At 42.2% G+C, this 23,954-nt stretch overlaps 1 protein-coding gene across 4 annotated transcripts in view; it reads right to left on the reverse strand.

Moving 5' to 3' along the window:
• STXBP5 (syntaxin binding protein 5) overlaps nucleotides 1-23,954 on the reverse strand; it is a 530,024-nt gene that overhangs the window by 278,767 nt on the left and 227,303 nt on the right. For all 4 annotated transcript variants that reach the window (XM_056567305.1, XM_056567304.1, XM_056567306.1 and 1 more), the window contains one exon: nucleotides 14,546-14,609. In XM_056567305.1, the coding sequence (XP_056423280.1) occupies nucleotides 14,546-14,609 (64 nt within the window). The remainder of the gene's footprint in view (nucleotides 1-14,545; nucleotides 14,610-23,954) is intronic.

A 23,954-nucleotide genomic window follows, 5' to 3' on the forward strand; every position in this document is an offset into this window, starting at 1 on the left:
GTTTTATTCACACATATAGTATCCTGCACATCTATAATGTGCAGGATTTGAAGCTGCAGATTTTATGCTGCAGTGGTCAATGTAAACTAAATGACTGAATACAGCTTTAAAGGGGTATTCCAGGCAAAAACTTTTTTTTATATATCAACTGGCTCCGGAAAGTTTAACAGATTTGTAAATTATTTCTATTAAAAAATCTTAATCCTTCCAATAGTTATTAGCTTCTGAAGTTTTATGTCTAACTGCTCAATGATGATGTCACGTCCCGAGAGCTGTGCATGATGGGAAAATATCCCCATAGGAACTGCACAGCTCCCGGAATGTGAGTCATCAGAAAGCAGTTAGACAGAAAACAGCAACTCAACTTCAGAAGCTAATAACTATTGGAAGGATTAAGATTTTTTTAATAGAAGTAATTTACAAATCTGTTCAACTTTCCGGAGCCAGTTGATATATATAAAAAAAGTTTTGGCCTGGAACACCCCTTAAATCCTGCATATCAACTATGCGCAGAATGCTGCACGTGTATAAACCCTTGAAATGAATCTGGTCTAGCTTTAGATCAAGCTTAGAGCTTAAAGGGGTATTCCAGGAAAAAAACTTTTTATATATATATCAACTGGCTCCAGAAAGTTAAACAGATTTGTAAATTACTTCTCTTAAAAACTCTTAATCCATCCAGTAGTTATCAGCTGCTGAAGCTGAGTTGTTCTTTTCTGACAGCAGTGCTCTCTGCTGACACCTCCGTTTTTCTCAGGAACTGTCCAGAGTAAGAGCAAATCCCCACAGCAAACCTCTAATGCTTTGGACAGTTCCTGAGAGGTGTGAGCAGAGAGCACTGTTGTCATAAAGAAAGGAACAACTCAACTTCAGCAGCTGATGACTACTGGAAGGACTAAGATTTGTTAGTGCTCATGGAGCTAGATGGAACAAATGTCTCACATCGTCTCGCTTGATGTATTACGAGATAGGGGTAGGGGTAGTCTAGGTGTAGGGGTAGTCTAGGTGTATACCCTAGTAGTCCCTATCCAGGGGAATATGTGGCGAAACTACCCCTGCTCGCTCAGTGACCATTGGAGCATTCGCCCCGTTCTACCCCTTGGATTCGCCCTAGAAGTCCCTCACAATAATAAATATCACCCTTAGTACAATCCAACACGTTTCCACCACATAAGGTGGGTTCATCAGGGGTTGAGACACAACAAATGAAAGTGCACATGTGAGATAGGGGAGCTGCTAGTAAACATAGATCTACTAATGTTATTACAAGATAAGTACAGTCCAAGTAAACAAAACAAATAACCAATGAGTACCAGCTCAAAATTAACACAATGAGGGAGATTTATCAAGGAATGTAAGCAGCTTTTTTTGCTTACAAAAGTCGCGCAAAAAGGTGCACGTGCGCCTAAGCAATTTTTTATGCAACTTGTGGATAAGCAAAAAATACCAATCCGCCCTACCTAAGCAATTTTCAGTTTTTACTTTGCAGCGGTCCAGGATTTGTCACTGCGAAAGTTGCACATAAGCAAATAAAAGTCGCAAACCCCCTTCAAAAAGTTGCAAGTGTAAGCAAGGTCAGACCTGGCTTACAAACTTGCCTATGACAGCATTTTCAAAAAGACGCACGTGAGACTTCTTGCACAGCTCCGCTTCCCGACACCCACTCACATCTACCACCTGCCTGCAAGGTGTTGGCACTACAACTCCCAACATGTCCTCACTGTAAGGGCATGATGGGAGTTGTAGTCCTGTAATAGCTAGCCGGTGGGTGGTAGATGTGGGCGGGTGGTCGGGGAGCGAAGCTGTGCAAAAAGTTGCAAACAAAGTCGCAGGTGAGACTTTTTGTTTGACTTTTTTTAACTTTAATTTTCACAGGCACGGTGGAATGAGCGGGTAGGAGATGTACAGGAGGGTGACAAGATTGTCCCCCGCCTGCACATCTCCCGCCCACACAACACTACGACAACTTCCAGCATGTCCTTACTGTAGGGCATGCTGGGAGTTGTAGTCATGCAGTGGGGACAGGTGACAAGCTTGTCACCCGCTTGCACATCTCCCCAGCCCTGCTGCATGACTACAACTCCCATTATGTCCTTACTGTAAGGGAATGCTGGGAGTTGTAGTCATGCAGTGTAGGCAGGAAATGTGCAGGTGGGTTACTATAAATGTACTAACCTATTTTTATTGTTTTTTTCCCCTTCTCATTTCAGATCCGTGTATCCTGTGGCTAGGACGATGACCAGTGTTATTTTTTTTTTTTTTATGTTAATAAAATGGTTAATCAGGGCTTGTGAGGGAGTGTTTTTTGGAATAAAACATTTTTAAACAGTTTTCTTTAATTTTTTTCTTATTTACTTTGTAATATAGACAGGATCCATCACTAAGTTAGGGCTTCGAGTAAGCACCAAAAACAGTTAGCACTAACCCCCAATTACTACTCCGGTACCCATCGCCACAGGGGTGCTGGGAAGAGCCACTACCAACAGGCCTGGAGCGTCAAATATGGCGCTCCTGGGCGGTAACAGGCTGGCATTATGTAGGCTTGGGAGGGCCAGTAACAATGGTCCTCACCCACCCTGGTAACGTCAGGCTGTTGCTGCTTGGTTGGTATTTGGCTGAGAATGAAATATGGAAACCCTATGTGTTTTTTTCCCCAAAAATAATTTTATAATAAAAGAAAAACGTATAGGGTTCCCTGTATTTTTATTCTCAGCCAGATACCAATCAAACAGCAACAGCCTGACGTTACCAGGGTGGGCGAGGACCATTGTTACTGGCCCTTACCAGCCTAAATAATGCCAGCCTGTTACCGCCCAGGAGCGCCATATTTGACACTCCAGGCCTGTTGGTAGCGGCTTTTCCTGGCACCCCTGTGGCGGTGGGTACCGGGGTAATAATGGGGGGTTACCACTAGCTGTTTTTGACGCTAACGCTAAGCCCCGGCCTTGTAATGGACTCCATAAGACGGCTTCCACTATTAAGCCTGTAAAGTAAATAAATAAATAAATATTTAAAAAACTTTTATTCCACAAAAAACCTCCCCCACATGCCCTCCTTACAAAATGTTAATATTAAACAAAAACAAAAAATGCTGGTCATCGCAGTCCACCAAATCTGAAGTAGCCCACAGGATAGACGGATCTGAAATGAAAATAAAAAATAAAAAAACAAAACATGCCTACAGAACTCGCTTATCAAAGCAAACAATGATAAATGTCCCCCAATGATTATAAGCCAGTCAGCAGCAAATAAGGTCCAGTCAACAAACCCTTAATGCATTACATGTTTAAATTAGGGATCGACCGATTATCGGTATGGCCGATATTATCGGCCGATAATCACGATTTTGGGCATTATCGGTATCGGCAATTATCTTGCCGATAAGCCAATAATGCCCCGCCCCCCGCACCGCCCCCACCGCACCGCGACCGCCACCCCCTCGACCCGCCGCACCGCACCTCCCACCCACCGCGTCGCACCCCCCACCGTGATGCTAGGCGGTATACCGGTATGGATTTTTTCCCATACCGCTATACCGGTCGGGCCCCTCCCCCACCCTCCGAGTCAATAAAAAAATTAAACTTACCCGTAATGGGGGTGGTCCAGGCCATCCTTCCTTCATGTAGTGTCCGGGGGCGTTCCGGGTGGAGGGTGGTCCGGTCCGGGCTGTCCTTCTCCCACGGTCTTCTTCTCCACTCCGGGCAGGCTCCGGCCTAGTACGCTGCATAGACGCCGCTACGCCGTGACGTCAGGTGCGTCGCTGCGCACGGGCGTCACTGCGCAGCGACGTCTATGCAGCGTACTAGGCCGGAGCCTGCCCGGAGTGGAGAAGATGACCGCCGGAGAAGAAGGACAGCCCGGACCGGACCACCCTCCACCCGGAACGCCTCTGGACACTACAGGAACGATGGATGGATGGCCCGGAGCACCCTGGCAGGTAGGGGAGAGAAGCGGGTGGTGGCGGCGGCGGTCTATGGCCCCGCAAAAGCCACTGCAGATCATTGATTTAAAGCGCCCACTTTAAATCAATGATCTGCAGCGGTGTCACAGGGGGTTAAATAGCCGATAACTTATACCGGAATATCGGTATCGGCCCTAAAAAAACGATATCGGTCGATCCCTAGTTTAAATCGCCACTATTAAGGTGCAAATATAACTTAGTTATATAACTACTGTAAACATTACTACACTTCAAATGATTAAGCCTTCTGTACAGTGGTCAGGTAGGCAAATAATAAGGTGCGGATCACAGCAGTAAACAATCATACACTAAAAAGTGCACATCCAGTAATGCATATACAAATGACCTGATGGTGAACAGTCTGGACAGACCGAGCTGGTTACTCACGGTACAGGAATACCACAGTGGCGGTTCAGGAAGCGGGACTACATTCTGCAGTGGCAGAGTTCACAGCCCCTCAGCACTCTCCAGACTCGAGTGTAGTGGACGCTGAGTCCTCTTATACAAAAAATACAATGAAAAAGTCCCTCTTAGACGCTGCTTCTCCCAACAAATACACTTTAGGCAGATGATCAGATGAAGCCTTTTATTAATTGAGCAATCTGCCAATCTGGGGAAGGGTTTTAACCCAAAACGCGTCATTGGTCGATTAATAAAAGGCTTCATCTGATCATCTGCCTAAAGTGTATTCGTTGGGAGAAGCAGCGCCTAAGAGGGATTTTTTCATTGTATTTCTTGTATCTTGTGTGGGCAGATTTCCATCTGATTCCACTCCCCTACGGCATCGCAGCACTCCCGGTCTATCTCCAACACTCTGTACCCCAATTGGAGGGGTGATATGCGCATTTATATTGCGCTCAAGGTAAGCACAATACCAACCTTTACTCTTTAATATTTGTTGGCAAGGGATAATTCACTAAGCGCCCCGTGTGTTTTCTCTCTTTTTTTCTTCAGTTTCCTCTAAAACATAAGACGCCAAACTCGTGCTCATGGCCTCACAGTAAGCGTCACATCCGGTTTGTGATGTCACATCCGGGGGCACGTCAGCACTCCGGGTCGGGCGCAAGATGTTGCTAGGCAGTGCGGGACGCTAACTCCCATGCTGTCAACAACTTAATGAAGACTGAATAGGTATTTAACCAGACAATCACACAAAGAGCCCTGGGTGCCTTAATCTTGCAAACAGATGCAACCCAGAAAGCGCATGCAATCCAAACTATAAAAAAACAATGATAAAACTGTTTTCTTACATAAAAAGACAGGCAGAGTAATAAAAGCAACAATGTTGTCACGGATGTCTGGTTAAAATAGGTACAAGGTAATCAGACAGGTAGGATTATAGGATAAAATACATAAATCAGAGGAAAAGTACAGATAGAAGACGAAATACTGTATTGGAACCTTCCTATATGGGGAAATCCCTGATGGGTAGGGGGCACCTAGAGGTGGGCCTGAAGGGTATTAAGTAGGCAGATAAAGTAAGATCAATTAGGGTAAGGGATTCGTAAAATATGTTCCAAATAAGAGGCAAAATTCAGTTGCTCATTAAGCCCTCTTGGTGCTTGCGTATGGAGATGGTATATCCAACAGGCCTCTGTAATATGAGCTTGTCCCAATCCCCTCCTCTCACAGGGGGCCTCACCAGTTCCCATCTTGTTCTCAGGTCGGCAGCTTGTCTTGTAAACTCAGCAGATGATGAACAGTTTCTCTTCATTCTTAAATATTGCCCCTTAGGGATCCCAGCCCGCAGAGGCCTGGGATGGAAACTGTTCCAATCAAGGAGAGAGTTCGTAGCTGTGGGTTTACGGTAAATTGTCATTTCTAAACCACCTCTTCCATCCTTCATCTGTGAATTTATTAGACACATTTGGTACATTGGCTATAGGGCTATACCATTATAGCACCTTACTGTGAATTGCCTATATGCTTTGGGGATGGCTGGCTTTCTTGCAGCGAGACTGAATACTGATAGCTGGGTGACAGAGGTATCTGACGTTTTCTCTGAAAAAGGTTTTGTCCAGAAGCAGAACACCCCGTCCTTTAAGGCTGCCTTCAGAGACCAAGCTTTAACCAAGCTTTATAAAGAACATATTACCTCATGGTGGTAAGTCAAAAGCTTGGAGAATTATCTGAAGCATCAAATTGTTCCTAGGGGATTATGTATAAATCTAACTCCAGCAGCCAGATGTAGAACTTCAGGCCTTATGCAGAAGTGGGAAAAAGAGGCTACACAAAGTTCTCTTACATTTATGCAAATTCTGTTGGAAGAGGAGAAACTGAACTTTACTACTCTTGAGGAAAGACTGAAGGAACAGATAGCAGTTACTCAAGGTTTCTCTACAGAAACGGAATTTGCATTAAAAGACACCCAACTTAAGAATACGGTCGAATGATTTCAGTACCACCTCAAGGAGAGAAAACAAAATTTGTGAGAGACCTAAAAGATTTCAAGGACAACAGGGTCTATGTAACTTGCCCTAGAGGTGGCAATAGAGAATCTGAGGCCGAAGGATCATCTACGGAAACAAATCTCTCAGACTCCGAGAAGGAGGCTAAAGGTAGAGGTTGTGGTAGAGGAGGAGGAAGAGGAGGTAGAGGCAGAAGAGGGGGTGGGTGGGGGGGAGGGTCGGAAAACCCGTTCGAGGAGGCGGCTTTTTATTTTTTTAGATCAAGGGGGCCACATGCTCCCTACGCAACAAGAGCAATTAACACATAATACCTCCCAAATAATTAACCTCTCCCAACCACAAAAATGTGTATTTTGAGTAGAGGTTTGGGTTTCATTCTCACAAGCACCTTCAATAAGTTTAATTGGGTGAAGGATTTGCACTTATTCCCAAAGAAGTTACACTGGCACAAATTCCATTGGGATATGGAAAATAGAGGGGCCCAAGAGTTGAGTCTACCAAGGGATGTACTCCAGGGAGCAGGGATTTTGGTGGACCTCCTCAATGAGTGGGAGGTTGTCAGTGGCGAGGGACACTTTATATCACTTAGATAAGAGTAACTCTCATATGTGGATGTATTTTTAAATCTAGTGTTAAAAGATTTGGATAATGTTTTGTACAGGGTGCATCCAAATTACACGCAAGAAGAGATGCGGGCCCTCATGAGACTGGAAAAGGACCAATCCCTGATCATAAGGCCCTCTGATATTGTGATCATGGATTGGTCCAATTATATAGAAATGTGTCTTGCTCTTTTAATGGACAAGAATTGTTATGAGATTTTAGCACATAATTCAATTGCAGGTTATCTCGCAGAGCTAACTGACATTGTATCACGAGCTAGGGATTTTAATTTATTGAGTTCAGAAGAAGCAGAATTCTTGGTACCCATGCATCCCAGAACAGCTAAATTTTACACCTTAGCAAAGCTACACAAAGGGACCTCCCCCTCAAAGGCAGACCCATTGTCTTGGGTGTGGGGAATATTTTTTTCAGAATGCAGGCATTTACATCGACAAGATTCTTAAACCTTTTGTTATGGCATTGCCATTAAACACCCAAGACACCACAGACTTCCTAAAAAAGTTAGAGGATCTGACTCTGGAGGGGGATTTTCTACTGGCTAGCATCGACGTGGAATTTTTGTATTCTGCAATTCCACATGACTTAGGTCTGGCAGTAGTGAACTTTTTTTCTTCGCAGTAGAGGCTGTCACATGGTCATCAAACTATTAGGATTCACCCTAACCAAGAACTACTTTTTATGCGATAGACATACCTTCCACCAGCTCAGAGGTACGGCCATGGGGAGCCCATGTGCCCCCACATATGCCAATTTATATCTGGGCTGGTGGGAGGAGTCTTGAAATATACTGAACATATTGGACTGTGGGCTCTGTATATTAATAATATTTTCATTTTATGGACAAATACCAAGGAGGAGTTTGGGGCTTTTGTGGCATCTCTGAATTTGAACACCATAGGTCTCAATTCACTTTTGAGATTCATCAAAATGAGTTACCCTTCCTTGATGTGTTAGTCAGGAAGGATGGACGAGGTGGTTTAGAAACGACAATTTACCGCAAACCCACGGTCACAAACTCTCTCCTTGATTGGAACAGTTTCCATCCCAGGCCTCTGCAGAGGTGAGGTCCATAATCAGTAAACATTGGAACATTTTACTAATGGACCCTGATTTGCATCAAGTGTTGGGCCCCCATCCTCAAATCTCTTTTAGGCGAGGTAGGAGTTTAAGTGACAGATTGGTGAGGAGCCATTTCTCTGCACCTCGACAGTCTGACACGTGGCTCTCTAGGCAAACCAAGGGATGTTTCAGATGCAGTGGCTGTATTAGATGCAAGCATACACAGGTTACCAAAACATTTGAGAGTACATTAAGTAGAGGGGCTATTCATAAGGCAACCTGTGTATGCGGCTGCATAGACAAAAAAACATATACATATTTTTTAACCAATGTATATTACAAATATACATAGAATGGTATTATCTACATAATATAAAACGTTTTTGTTGACGACAGATACACTTTAATTTCGTGGGAAGGGAACTGGTGAGGCCCCCTGTGAGAGGAGGGGATTGGGACAAGCTCATATTACAGAAAGAGGCCTGGTGGATATACCATCTACAAACGCAAGCACCAAGAGGGCTTAATGAGCAACTGAATTTTGGCTGTTATTTGTAACATAATTTTACAAGACCCTTCCTCTAATTGATCTTATTGCCTAATTAATACCCTTCAGGCCCACCTCTAGGCCTGAATCAGGGATTTCCCCATATAGGAAGGTTCCACTGCAGTATTTAGTCTTCTATCTGTACTTTTCCACTGATTTTCACATTGTTGCCTTTATTATTCTGCCTTTCTTTTTATGCAAAAAAAAAAAAAAACATTTATTATTGTGCTTTTTATAGTTTGGATTGCATGCGCTTTCTGGGTTGCATCTGTTTCCATGATTGAGGCACCCAGGGCTCGTTGCGTCATTGTTCGACTAAATACCTATTCAGTCTTCAATAAGTTATTGACAGCGAAGGAGTTAGCGACCCGTGCTGCCTAGCAACATCTTGCGCCCGGCCAGATGTGCTAGCTTGCCCCCGGATACGACTTCACAAACCGGATGTGGCGCTAACTGTGAGGCCGTGCATGCAAGATTGCTGTCATTTGTATAAGAGGACTACGCGTCCACTACATCCCAGCATAGAGAGTGCTGAGGGGCTGTGCACTCTGTCACTGCAGAATGTAGTCCCGCTTCCTGAACTGCCACTGTGATTTTCTGATACTGTGAGTAATCAGCTAGGTCTGTCCGGACTATTCGCCATTAGGTCGCATGTATATGCATTACTGGATGTGCACTTTTAAGTGTATGATTGTTTACTTCTGTGATCTGCACCTTACTGTTGTGATCTGCACCTTATTATTTGCCTACCTGACCACTGTACAGAAGGCTGATTCATTTGAAGTGTAGTAATGTTTACAGTAGTTATATAACTAAGTTATATTTTCAACTTAAAAGTGGTGATTTAACTGTGTAATGCATTTTAAGAGTTTGTTGACTGGACCTTAATTGCTGCTGACTAGCTTATAATCATTGTGTTTATTTGAGCTGGTACTCATTGGTTATTTGTTTTGTTTACTTGGACTGTACTTATCTTGTACTAACATTAGTAGAGCTGTGTTTACTAGCAGCTCCCCTATCTCGCATGTGCACTTTCATTTATTGTGTCTCAACCCCGGATGAACCCACCTTATGTGGTGGAAACGTGTTAGGTTGTACGAAGGGTGATATTAATTATTGTGAGGGACTTCTAGGGCGACTCCAAGAGTTAGAATGGGGCAGGGGTTGCCCTTATTAGGGCTAGTGCTCCGACCGTCCATGAGCGAGCAGGGGTAGTTTCACCACATATTCCCCCCCGGATAGGGACTACTAGGGTATACACCTAGACTACCCCTACCACTCTCGTAATACATCAAACGAGACATTGTAAGACATTTGTTCCATCTAGCTACATGAGCACTAATACAGGATATGTTTGACATTATACTATATTCTGTAGGGGTCCTTTTTTTGTTTTTGTAATGGGGTTCTCTTTTTATCATTATACCATTAAAAGGTTAAGTTTTAACATGTTGTACCCTTTCTGTGAATTTATTTGATACATTTGGTACATTGGTTATACCATTATAGCACCCTACTGTGAATTATAATTTTGGTCAGTGAAACTAAAAGTGCAATCCATTTGTTACATGATCAAGCAGACTGTCTAATGTCCCATTCCGGAAATTCCATAGACTTGAATGGGACCTAAGGGATGGGATGTCAGGCTTTGGCACTAGTTACGGGCAACAAGATTGCACTCTTAGTTTTTCTGTATCCTGCTGCCAGACAAACTTATAGTAACTTTAAGTGTCATAGAGTTATAGTGTCATAGTGTTGTTGAGTCACAGAAAGAATGTATTTTTCCTCCCCAGCCTCCATGCCTAAGCAATAAGCATAATCTAAAGCTGACACAATTTCTCTTTAAATATAATGCAAATTGTTTAATTTAATAACTGCAACAATGTCTTAAAAGTGAAAAAAGTGAATGCAATGGGACTGGCTTTTCCCTGCACATTTACAGAGACTCTGCTGCTGGCAGGGAAAGAGGGACTATAACAAAACATGGGTGAGATGGGATAAGCATATGTTCATCCGATTTAGGAACGCTGGAATCACACCTATGCACGTAGAATATACACTGCTCAAAAAAATAAAGGGAACACTAAGATAACACATCCTAGATCTGAATGAATGAACTAATCATATGAAATATTTTTGGCTTTATATAGCTGAACAACAAACAGACAACAAAATCACACAAAGATTATCAATGGAAATCAAATTTATCAACCCATGGAGGTCTGGATATGGAGTCCCACTCAAAATCAAAATGGAAAACCACAGTACAGGCTGATCCAACGTTGATGTCATGTCCTTAAAACAAGTCAAAATGAGGCTCAGTAGTGTGTGTGGCCTCCACGTGCCCGTATGACCTCCCTACAACACCTGGGCATGCTCCTTATGAGGTGGAGGATGGTCTCCTGAGAGATGTCCTCCCAGACCTAGACTAAAGCATCAGCCAACTCCTAGACAGTCTAAGGTGCAACGTGGCAGTGAATGGAGCAAGACATGATGTCCCAGATGTGCTTAATCGGATTCAGGTCTGGGGAACGGGCGGGCCAGTCCATAGCATCAATACCTTCCTCTTGCAGGAACTGCTGACACACTCCAGCCACATGATGTCTATCAATGTCTTGCATTATGAGGAACCCAGGGCCAACCACACCAGCACATGGTCTAACAAGGGGTCAAAGGTTCTCATTTCGGTACCTAATGGCAGTCAGGCTACCTCTGGCAAGCACATGGAGGGCTGTGTGGCCCCCCAAGGAAATGCCACCCCACACTATTACTGACCCACCACCAAACTGGTCATGCTGGAGGATGCTGCAGGCAGCAGAACGTTCTTCACGGCGTCTCCATGTGTCACGTCTGTCACATGTGCTCAGTGTGAACCTGATTTCATCTGTAAAGAGCACAGGGCGCCAGTGGGGAATTTGACAATCTTGGTGTTCTCTGGCAAATGCCAAACACATGCACATTTGTGGCCTGCTGAAGGTCATTTTGCAGGGCTCTGGTAGTGCTCCTCCTTGCACAAAGGTGGAGGTAGTGGTCCTGCTGCTGGATTGTTGCCCTCGTACAGCCTCCTCCACAATTCCTAATGTACTGGCCTGTCTCCTAGTAGCTCATCCATGCTCTGGACACTACGCTGACAGACACAGCAAACCTTCTTGCCACAGCTCGCATTGATGTGCCATCCTGGATGAGCTACACTACCCAAGCCACTTTTGTGGGTTGTAGACTCCGTCTCATGCTACCACTAGAGTGAAAGCACCGCCAGCATTCAAAAGTAACCAAAACATCAGCCAGGAAGCATAGGAACTGAGAAGTGGTCTGTGGTCAACACCTGCAGAACCACTCCTTTATTGGGGGTGTCTTGCTAATTGCCTATAAATTCCAGGTGTTGTCTGTTCCATTTGCACAACAGCATGTGAAATGGATTGTCAATCAGTGTTGCTTCCTGAGTGGACAGTGTGATTTCATAGAAGTGTGATTGACTTGGAGTTACATTGTGTTGTTTAAGTGTTCACTTTATTTTTTTTTTAGCAGTGTACATCAGCATAGTATGTCATTAGCATAGCATGTCATGTCAACAAAAAAATTATATCATTAAACTCCCCACAGTCATCGCCCCCGAAATCAGCTGTAAGGGCCAAAGCTGACATTACAAGGTCCGAGCACTATTCGTTTCATTTACCCTTTGTTGCTAAAAGCAGAATACTTATGTTGCAGATTATGTATGAGAAGTTCAATGGTAAAGGTCATTGAACAAACCCATGACATACATTTTAAGAGGCAGGCTCCACTGCAGTTTTTCAATTCTGGTCCTTAAACATGCCAATCAAAAGTTTATTACATTTAGCTGCAGGATGAAATTCTTATTTTTAATGTTATGGCTTTTGCGAAGAATTTTTTTTTTTCCATTGTGTACTCTGTCCTGCAATATTTGTGCTCCTCTAGATAGAATGACTGCTGTCCAAACCAAATAAGTGCCTATTTTACCTTCTATTGAAAGCTTATGCAGTCTAGTTCCATGGTGACATCAATAAGGCCTGGTAGATCTTGATTTGATGTACTTTGTTTTCTGTCAAATCTGTAACTACGTGGATAACACAGCTCTGTGATTGTCAAATGGGGTTCCGTCGAGAACATCCAGGGGTTCCACCGGCTCAGGCAGGCAATTTTTCCTCTTTTTTTTTTTTTTTTTAAATCTCCCACCCTGGCCTGCGCACCTGTGAATCACGGCGGCGCAGGGGGGGAAGCCTGTGTGCGCATTGCGTGTACATGCGCACACACAGCATCCCCCTGCGGCGCCATGAGTGAGTTCACAGGCGCGCAGAGGCCGAAAGGGGATAAATCCTCTTTGTCCCCCGTTACCCCCTTTCACCCTTGTCCACTTTCCTGTCATCCATGTCCACCTTGTCTGCCCGTCACTCATGTCCACCACACCTCTGACCACCCCTCAGTCTAACCCCATATCACCAATGTCCAACCCTCACTATTCACCCCTCTATCCCTTTCTCACCCCTGTCTACCCCTCTGTTACCACCTTGTCACTCAAGGCCACCCCTCTTTCACCCTCATGCCCCCGTCACCCTCTAAACTCTTTTACACCCATCTGTCATCCATGTACAGCCCTGTCACACCCTACACCCCCGTCACCCATGTACACCCCTCTGTCATACCTTACACCCCCCTGTCACCCATGTACACTCTTCTTCACCCATCTATCACCAATGTGCACCCCTCTGTCACACCCTACACCCCTGTCACCCTTGAACACTCCTCTACACCCTCCAACACCCCTTTGTTACCCATGTACACCCCTCGCACCCATGTATATTCCTCTACACACCTGTCCCCCATGTACACCTTTCGGCACCCCTCTGTTATCCCTTTACACCTATACGCCCCTGTATTCCTCCTCACTTGTAAAAGGAGAATCTGGAGGCGGATGCTGGAAAAGTGGGGAGCCTAATAGGTTTGTTTTACAGTTTAACGGTGAAGAATTGTGGCTGGAAGAAATAGTCATGACGGCCCGGACCAGATGCAGAAGAGAAGGGAACGACACTGATTTTAGAAGACGTCACTTGTAAGTTGCTGTATAAATCAGGACTGTAATCTACATACCCACAGATAAATTGATATTGAGCGTTGCATTGGGGTTATTTTCCCCTTTTTTTTCTCTTTTTACTTGCCAACTTTGGTAGGGGTTCCCCGCAAAAAAATTTTTTTTTTTTTGAGGAGTTCCCCAAGCCGAAAAAGGTTTAAAAACCCTGACATAGCTGCTAGATGTGTAAAACTGCCAAAGTACATGCAGAATAGTGAATATTGAGACACCACTAGGACAGCCTTATGTACATCTGCTATGAAACAGTAGACTGATTCATGTTTGAAACATGGATCAGGTAACAAGGCTACATTTTGCCAGGGAATGGTGTTTGACTTCCATGATTCTTTGTAATTGTTGACCATTCTAGCAAAGAAAAGTGATCTGCAAAAACATTCTGTTATTTATTATACCAAACTTGAAGGAAATCTGTCCTCAGTTTCACCTGCACTAACCCGTCGGTACAGATGGGTAGTGCAGGTTACACTGATGACAACAATATTTACCTGGTCCCGTTCCGTGCTCTGGTTCTGAAGCTATCCTCTTCGGTATCTTTAGCTCCAGGCCCGAATGGGTGGAGCCTCGTGACATCACTGCTGCTTTTTTCTGCTGGGTCCCGCTGTTAGCAAACAGCAGCAGTGATGTCACGAGGCTCTGGGGCCAGAATGAAAGATGAGTCTTAAGATTGGGAAAGAAATAAAGCATGGAACAGGATCAGGTAAGTATTGTTGTCATCAGTGTCACCTGTCTGTACCGATAATTAAGTGGAGGTGACAATGATGACAGATTTCCTTTAACTAAATAATCTGTTTGGCACAGGATTTTGGACTATTTCACTGAATAAAATTAACCCCTACCTTTCCTTCATCCATTGGATTATCACTGATGTGGACAACTGGCCCTGGATGTGATTTGGATGACCTGGAGAGAAAAACAACAAAGTGTAAAAGTTATATACTAAACAAACTAAATCAAAATGGAGTTCAAACACCTTGTATTGAAGCTTTTAAAAGGGGTACTCCGATGGAAAACAAAATGTTTTTTTCAAAATCAACTGGCGCTTGAAAGTTATACAGATTTGTAAATTGCTTACAAAAAAATCTTAATCCTTCCAGTACTTATTAGCTGCTGTATGCTCCACAGGAATTTCATTTTTTTCTGACCACAGTGCTCTCTGCTGACCCCTCTGTCCATGTCAGGAACTGTCCAGAGCAGGAGAAAATCCCCATAACAAACCTATCCTGCTCTGGACAGTTCCTGACATAGACAGAGGTGTCAGCAGAGAGCACTGTGGTCAGACAGAAAATAATTTCAAAATGAAAAGAACTTCCTGTGGAGCATACAGCAGCTGATAAATACTGGAAGGATTACGATTTTTAAACAGAAGTAATTCACAAATCTGTATAACTGGCACGTGTATGTACATGCATGTGTTGAAACACTCTGATTTCCTGCTTGATGATGTGGGTGGAAAATCTGTAGCATATTACAGTATCATCAAAGTGCATAAGATCCTGACAAATCTCATCCATACACGGAGGGGGAAAAAAATCAGAACAGATTGTGTGGAAATTAAGGCCTCTTTCACACTGCCGTTGTCATCCTATAAATGATCCCAGTCATGCTCTCCCGGTCTGAACTCCTGATTAATGTCAATGGGATCTTTTGAGCATCCGTTATCAACAGCTGCAGTCAGTTATGATTCTAGTCCGTTTTTTTTTTTTTTTTCTTTAGGGGAAAAATAACAGTGCATGCACTAATTTTTCTCCCATCAAAAATAACGGACATATAACAGATGTTAAAAATGTAACATTGAAGTCTATGGATGACGGATGTCCACAAATTGCATCTGTTAGTGTCCGTTATTTGTATATTCCGTTATGATCCGTTATTGCTACTGAGCAGGCTGAGTAAAAGTCTCTCAAACCGAAAGTCAAAACTGGGTAAAAATTTGCGGACAATAGCAGATCATAACGGATGGCCAATATCCATTATTTTAACAGAATGTCCGTTAAAATAAAGGACACTGGCCATCCGTTATGACCTGTTGTGATCAGTTATTTGATCCGTTAATTCATGATCCGTTCTTGCTGAATAACGGTGTCAAAAGGCAGGAACATGACGGCAGTGTGAAAGTAACCTCACTTCTGGTGCAGATTTTAAATCCATATTGTGTAAATTTATGTTGTGAAAACATTGATTATTTGTGGATTTTCCCCAGACTTCAATAGGGAAGTCACAATAAATATACAATAACATGTATTTATTTAAGATTTTAAACCCACTGACTTTATTTTCTTCTTTCTCTATTTTAGAATCCTTAGCAGCAAATGTACAGCAAAGATGAAAAAATTTAAAGCTGTAGATTTTACTGCAGGATTTCCACCAAAATACGGAAGGAAATTACACAATAGCCCAGTGTGGCAGTTTGGCAATAAAAGTGTGTATTTACCTTTATCCTAGGTGAGCTAGCAGAGACGCTGATCAGGTGCCTAATCAACACAGAACAGCAGGAAGGGCAGATATTTAAAGGGGTACTGCAGTGAAAACCACTTTTTTTATTTTTATTTTTTTTAAATCAACTGGTGTCAGAAAGTTAAACATATTTGTAAATTACTTCTATTAAAAAATCTTAATCCTTTCAGTACTTATTAGCTGCTGAATGCTACAGAGGAAATTATTTTCTTTTTGGAACACAGAGCTCTCTGCTGACATCTCTGTCCATTTTAGGAACTGTCCAGAGTAGGAGAAAATCCCCATAGCAAACATGCTGCTCTGGACAGTTTCTAAAATGGACAGAGATGTCAACAGAGAGCACTTTATTCCAAAAAGAAAATAATTTCCTCTGTAGCTAATAAGTACTGGAAGGATTAAGATTGTTTAATAAAAGTAATTTACTAATCTGTTTAACTTTCTGGCACCGGCTGAGTTTTAAAAAAAAGTTTTCCACTGGAGTACCCCTTTAAAAGTCCAGAAAGTGTAGTCTGGACTCTCCCCAGAAGACAGCAGGGTGGCTGTGAGTGGGAGGCCAGGGGTCCTTGCAAGGAGCACACATCCAGGTCCTGTGAGTGACCCACAACAGTAAAGTGGACTGTGACAAGTTGTGTTAACACAGCTGAAGTGTTAATTCTCATGTATGAGAAAGACAACAAGTCTAATAAGAAAAGGCAGGAGGCCGTAAACTGTGTGTTTGAACAGTGAGTAAAGGTTGCAGGACGCTTGTTATAACTGGCAGGGAAAAGCCCTCCATTTGATAGTCGGGCACGCTATAAAAAAAATGTGTTTGCCTGCTGAATGAAGTAGAAACGTGTCCTGTGGCTGTGTCAAGGATGATCCCAGAGCTAACCACAGAGTGAAATGCCTACTCCAGATTTACTGTTGTGTTCCCGAACACGTTTTTTATTGGGTTGTACCACAATTGTGTCTGCACCACAACCAAACTCAAACACCACAATCACTAGAAAACCAGAAAAAAGGGTTTTGCTTCATGACTTTAGACCAACCTGACCTATTTACTAATAAATTTACCCAAAATCATATTAATATACGGCTGGTAATTCTCACAAAGAAAAAGATGGTCAGAATTTCATACAAGCCTAATACAGTACAGCCACATTTCTGTATCACAGTAAGTATAAACTCAACTGGGGGCTTAGGGATGCTAAGGGTTACTACAAGGTGCTGAGAACTATCAACAACTACAGATAATGTACAAAGCTATCACATGGCATGTGGTTAAAACATTGTGGGGGGGGGGGGGGGGGGAAATCACCCTAAAATGTCTAGATAGCATGCATAAATGTTATATTACGCAGATTTAGTATAATCATATCAGAAGCCACTATGGTGGAATGTAATATAAACCTGCACTTTATAGACTGGTCTAAAGCAAACATACATTGGCATAAGAACCTTCAAGTTTATTAAGAGGCACAGTCCTCTTATTGGCTTTGGTGCATCTCTAATTGTATGTGCACAATAAGCAATGCCACCATTCATTTCTGTTAGAAGTCATGCAGATTTTCTGGTGAAATTAAAGCGACCATGCACCCCTCCCGGTAAATCCCATCTATGTTTGAAAAAAAAACAAAAAAAAACACTGCAGCGTGCGGTGCAAATCAGAAAAAAGGAAAACAAAAAGCTACCATACTTTGTACAAAAAATTCCACCCAGGTCTTTTCCATGACCTTGTGTATACAAACCCAAAAACCAGCATCACAGCCATACAAATAGAAGTGTCATACAGTATGTGCAGGTTTGTCAAAGATATGGCAAGCTTCTGATTTTCGAGAGAAGGGAAGACCAGAGCCACTGAAGTAGCATGGTATTCTAGCTAAGATGACTCTTTTTACCAGAGGAAAATAAAAATAATATATTTACAGCTGCAAGAAGGGGGAAGACTGATTATAACTTGTATTGAGTGCGAATATTCGAAATGTTAATTTTTACTGCGAATATCAGCACTTTGCGAATATTTAGAATATAGCGCAATATATATTCGTGATGATGAATATTCTTTTTTTTTTTCTTCACAGTACACATCACAACAATGATGTGTACTGTGTAAAAAAAAAAAAATATTTATCATCCCTCCCAGCTTCCAACTTGTGGTCCAAAAAAAGGCTCCAATATTATTTACTGTGTGAGTCTGTGTGGAGAGCGAATATTTCGTATATGGGAATATGCAAATATTCACGAATATCAGCGCTTCCAGAAGACACTGATCCCTGCCTTCTTTTAGGTGAAAGATATAATTGCGCAAGCGCACTATACAAATTCATTATGATTTTCGCATGAAAAAAAAAAAGAGAACGAACTTAGCGACTGCGAATTTCGCGAACATAGGACGAATATTCGTCCATATATTCGCAAAAATATTGATAATTCGAGTATGGCCCCTGCCCCTCATCACTAATTATGACCAGTACCAATACAGACCACCAGCACCAACGGTGACACACAAAAAAATTAAAAAAAATAAAAATGCTCGACTTGAAAACAGCTTTTAGCAACATTTTGCTATACACATGACTCATAGAATAACACCCTTAAATTCTGGGAGGAAAAACACAGAAGAGCCCCTCACCCCTTCCCTGTCTACAGATAACTATTAGCATGGTTGGCATTCTCATGACCGAATCACCACTTAGGGCTGTGAATTATATGAATTACCACTTATGAGCCAGAGTGAACTGCTGCCTATAAGTCAGCGTTAAGGACTACCCACAAAACATCTAAATAGCCATCTGTAATATCGCGAAATATGGGTAAATATTATAAAAGCCGGTATCTGGGGATTAGAGGACCGTCCCAATGCGCTGATGGTTAAATATGCTATCCAAAAGCATCCAGGACCATCATACAAATGCCTATTAGTCCATGCCTTGGGTACAGCATGAGAGAAATCTGTAAGGTTCTTTTAAATCAAGCCATAAATTATCTGAATACAGAGGAATTTCATTCACAGGACAAAAAAGTTTTAGATTAAAGTTTTTAAAGACAAAATAAGGAATAGCATTTAAAAATATCTTCTATTGAACAGAAATGGTCAAATACACAACAAAGAAATACGGTTTCCCAAATGAGTGATTTCTCCTCCCTTATGGAGGATGTTGAGCATTGTAAGTTTTTCCCATACCCTCCCCTTGGACTGCCTGCCAAGTGTGTGCTTTTCTTCTTATCTACATTCCAGTGTTATACAGTGTGATCTGCTGTCCCTGATGACTTTGATGCTTTCTCCTCACACTCTGTTCAACTTCCTCTACCTTCCTTCTTTTGTTTCCAACACAGAGTAGATATGGAACAGCAAAGCCCACAAACCAAGGACCAGTGTGTTATCTGATCTATGCCAAACAGGAGGACAGCCATTTATGTCTTGGAGTTACATGCATACTATAGCAGCAAAATGGTAGAACATTTTAATAAAGACTATTTAGAAAGCTATTCAATTTTGCATCATGGAGGCCAACAGACAAAAAGGACTGTAGTCATAATACAACCACTTTAAATAGTACACAGTCCACACAATAGATACCCGACACTGCTCGGCTCAAGCACTCAAATAGATCCAGTCGATTCCACAAGCAGCAATTCCGTTCACACAGTAACTAGGTGGTGCTTATAGTGCAGTAAAAAGGCAGTCCACTTCAAACACAATACCCAGCAATAGAAAGAAATACACCTGGCAACTCACCATTTGATGCTTGTGTGTATTTATTGGATAAAACGGTACATCAGTGCGGCAGACGCTCGTGCAGGGATGTTTCACAGGCTACGGTCCATTACTCGCAATACTTCGCGCTTCTACAGGCCTCACACACACAGTGTGAGGCCTGTAGAAGCGCGAAGTATCGCGAGAGACGGACCGTAGCCTGTGAAACATCCCTGCACGAGCGTCTGCCGGACTGATGTACCGTTTTATCCAATAAACACAAGCATCAAATGGTGAGTTGCCAGGTGTATTTCTTTCTATTGCTGGATATTCACTTTAAATAGTATCTGTCACATTGAACATGGTATCGCATAACTGTGCACTCCACTTAATAATAGGTGCTTGTTGTGGGATGTTAGACCCACTATTCATTACATGAAAAATTTTACAGAAACTAGATATGTTTAGTCAATTCTTTTACTGAAGCAAAATTGTATAGCCATGCCACTCTGTTTTCTCTTATTAAATCATAATAAAAGACATATGGTACAATTAACCCTTATTGAGATGTGCCTTATTAAACTGAGATGAGATACCACATCAAGGACGTTTAAGTCTTGTGACTTATCAACCGGTATAGATCACATGTAGAACAAGACGGAAGATAGAAATCTAACGCCCATACTTGTGCAGACATCTGTATCATGAGAAGCCCAGAACATGGTGTCTGATCTTTCAATAGAATGTTATAGAGAAGAAGGAGAGCAGTCTAATGCATAGTTTTGAGGGAAAAGATAAAGTATAACTTGTATTTTATGTATTTACATTCCTGCTCTTTCTAAGCTTAGGAGTCCAGTGGTTGGTCCTAATGTGATTGCCAGCCATTCCAACATGACTCTCCATATAGAGATAATGATTAATGACTGTGTAGGACCGCCCACTAGACTCCTAAGGTCCGGATAAGTAGAATTCCCACTAAACTATATATCAATCTGTTAAGGTCGTTCTGCTTTATTCAACATTAAACTTTCAGATAGGGCAATATGTACAATGTGACAGGTTCACTTTAAGCAAATAACCCTTTCAGGGTATCAGTCAAATTAGAAAATTCCGAACCGGTCATACCATAGTTTTTACTTTTATTCTTTTAATAAAAAATAAAAAAAATGGGTGGAGTGGTGTTAGTCATATTAGTCAGTACAGATTATATGGTAAACACTGTAAGGAAAACTCTGAATAGTTAACAGTGCTGCCAATATAGCAAGGTGTATCTTACTCCAGATTATGTAAACACACTGCAGGCGGTCACATATGCTTTTCCACCACACAAGGGAGGTGGAATAAGAAATGTAACATTTATCTTTTCTGATTCTGAAGCACTGGAAAGCCACCTAGAAACAGGTATCATAACACAGTTTGCTATAAATGGCCACAAACAGTATAAAACAATAATTTTCAGTATAAACATTAACTTATGGTGCTAGTCAACTTAGGTCACGGGGTTAATGCAGATGTACTGCAAATTAAAAAGGTAACAACAGGACATAACTAGAATTCAGATGCATACGTTTATTACACCTGCAGTACTTTATTTAAATAGATCACTGAAAAGCAATTGTTGTAATAGATACAGTATTACCAATTAACTGTTGTAAAAGTGCATTACAAACAATACATACCCCATAGAAGAGTGTTTAATGTGCTAAATAATAACAAAATGTGCACACATGAAGATTGTAAATCTATGAAAAATACCTCTTTAATGGTTTTGACAAGTTTTTGGCGGGTGCCACCTCACGATCACGTGATTGATCGGTCGGAGAAAATCACTTTAAACCCGCCCGTGTGAATGTACCCTTAAAACACTACACTACACAAAATAAAAAGTAAAACACTACATATACACCCCCTTACAGTCCCTCCCCCCCCCAAAAAAAAAAAAGTCTTATACGGCACTGTTTCCAAAACAGAGCCTCCAGCTGTTGAAAAACAACAACTCCCAGTATTGCCGGACAGCCACAGACTGTCAAGGCATGCTGGGAGTTCTGCAACAGCTGGAGACACCCTATTTGGGAAACCCTGCCGTAGGGTATTTCGATGGTGGATGCAAATCCCCAAAATAGGCCTCAAATGCGCATGGCGCTCTCTCACTTTGGAGCCCTGTCGTATTTCAAGGTAACAGTTTAAGGCCACATATGGAGTATTTCCGTACTTGGGAGAAATTGTGTTACAAATTTTGGGGGGCTTTTTCTCCTTTTACCCCTTATGAAAAGGTAAAGTTGAGGTCTACACCAGCATGTTAGTTTAACATTTTTTTATTTTATACACTAACATGCTGGTGTTGCCCAATACTTTTAATTTTCACAAGCGGTAAAAGGAGAAAAAAATGACCCCCAAAATTTGTAACGCAATTTCTCCTGAGTACGGAACTACCCCATACGTGGGTGTAAAGTGATCTGTGGGCGCACAACATGGCTCAGAAGTGAGAGCGCACCATGTACATTTGAGGTCTAAATTGGTGATTTACACAGGAGTGGCTGATTTTACAGCGGTTCTGACATAAACGTAAAACAATAAATACCCACATGTGACCCCATTTTGGAAACTACACCCCTCATGGAATGTAACAAGGGGTATATTGAGCCTAAAAAACCCACAGGTGTTTGACGAATTTTCGTTAAATTTGGATGTGAAAATGAAAAAAAAAAATGTCTCACTAAAATGCTGGTGTTACCTTACATTTTTCATTTTTACAAGGCAGAATAGGAAAAAAGCCCCCTAAAATTAGTAGCCCCATTTCTTCTGAGTAAGAACATACCCCATATGTGGATATAAAGTACTCTGCGGGCGAACTACAATGCTCAGAAGAGAAGAAGCGCCATTGGGCTTTTGGAGCGAGAATGTGTTTGAAATTGAAGGCCATGTGTGTTTACAAAGCCACCATAGCGCCAGAACATTGGACCCTCCATACATGTGACCCCATTTTGGAACTATACCCCTCACAGAATTTAAATAGGGGTGCAGTGAGCATTTACACCCCACAGGTGTCTGACAGATTTTTGGAACAGTAGTCCGTATAAATGAAAAATGTAATTTTTCAGTTGCACAGCCCACTGTTCCAAAGATCTGTCAATCGCCAGTGGGGTGTAAATGCTCACTGCACCCCTTATTAAATTGTGAGGGGTGTAGTTTCCAAAATGGGGTCACATGTGGGGGGTCCACTGTTCTGGCACCACCGGGGGGGCTTTATAAACGCACATAGCCCCCGACTTCTATTCCAACCAAATTCTCTCTCCAAAATCCCAATGGCGCTCCTTCTCTTCTGAGCATTGTAGTTCGCCCGCAGAGCACTTTACGTCCACATATGAGGTATTTCCATACTCAGAAAAAATGGGGTCACAAATTTTGGGAGGCTTTTTCTCCTATTACTCGTAGTGAAAATGAAAAACTTGGAGCAACACCAGCATTTTAGTGAAATTTTTTTATTTTCACACCAACTTTAGCAGACATGTCAAACACCTGTGGGGTGTTAAGACACACTGTACCCCTTGTAACGTTCTTTGAGGGGTGTTGTTTCCAAAATAGTATGCCATGTGTTTTGCTTTTTGCTCTTCTGGCCCCACAGGGGCTTCCTAAATGCGACATGCCCCCCAAAAACCATTTCAGCAAAATTTGCTTTTCCATAAGACAAATGTGACGACTTCTCTTCTGAGCATTGTAGTTCGCCCGCAGTGCACTTTATGTCCTCACATGGGGTATTTCCATAATCAGGAGATATCAGGTTACAAATTTATAGAGGCATTTTCTCCTATTACCCCTTGTTAAATGTAAAATTTGGGGGAAAACCAGCATTTTAGTTAAAAAAAAAAAAAACTTCACTTACACATCCGACTTTAACGAAAAGTCATCAAACACCTGTGGGGTATTAAGGCTCACTGTACCCCTTATTACATTCCTTGAGGGGTGTAGTTTCCAAAATAGTATGCCATGTTGTTGTTACTTATGGTCTGGGTCCTTTTTTTTTTTTTTTAAATCAACTGGCACCAGATAGTTTCTAAAATGGACAGAGATGTCAGCAGAGAGCACTGTGCTCGGGATGTCAGCAGATAGCACTG

Source organism: Hyla sarda, chromosome 3, assembly GCF_029499605.1.
Source record: "Hyla sarda isolate aHylSar1 chromosome 3, aHylSar1.hap1, whole genome shotgun sequence".
Taxonomy (NCBI): domain Eukaryota; kingdom Metazoa; phylum Chordata; class Amphibia; order Anura; family Hylidae; genus Hyla; species Hyla sarda.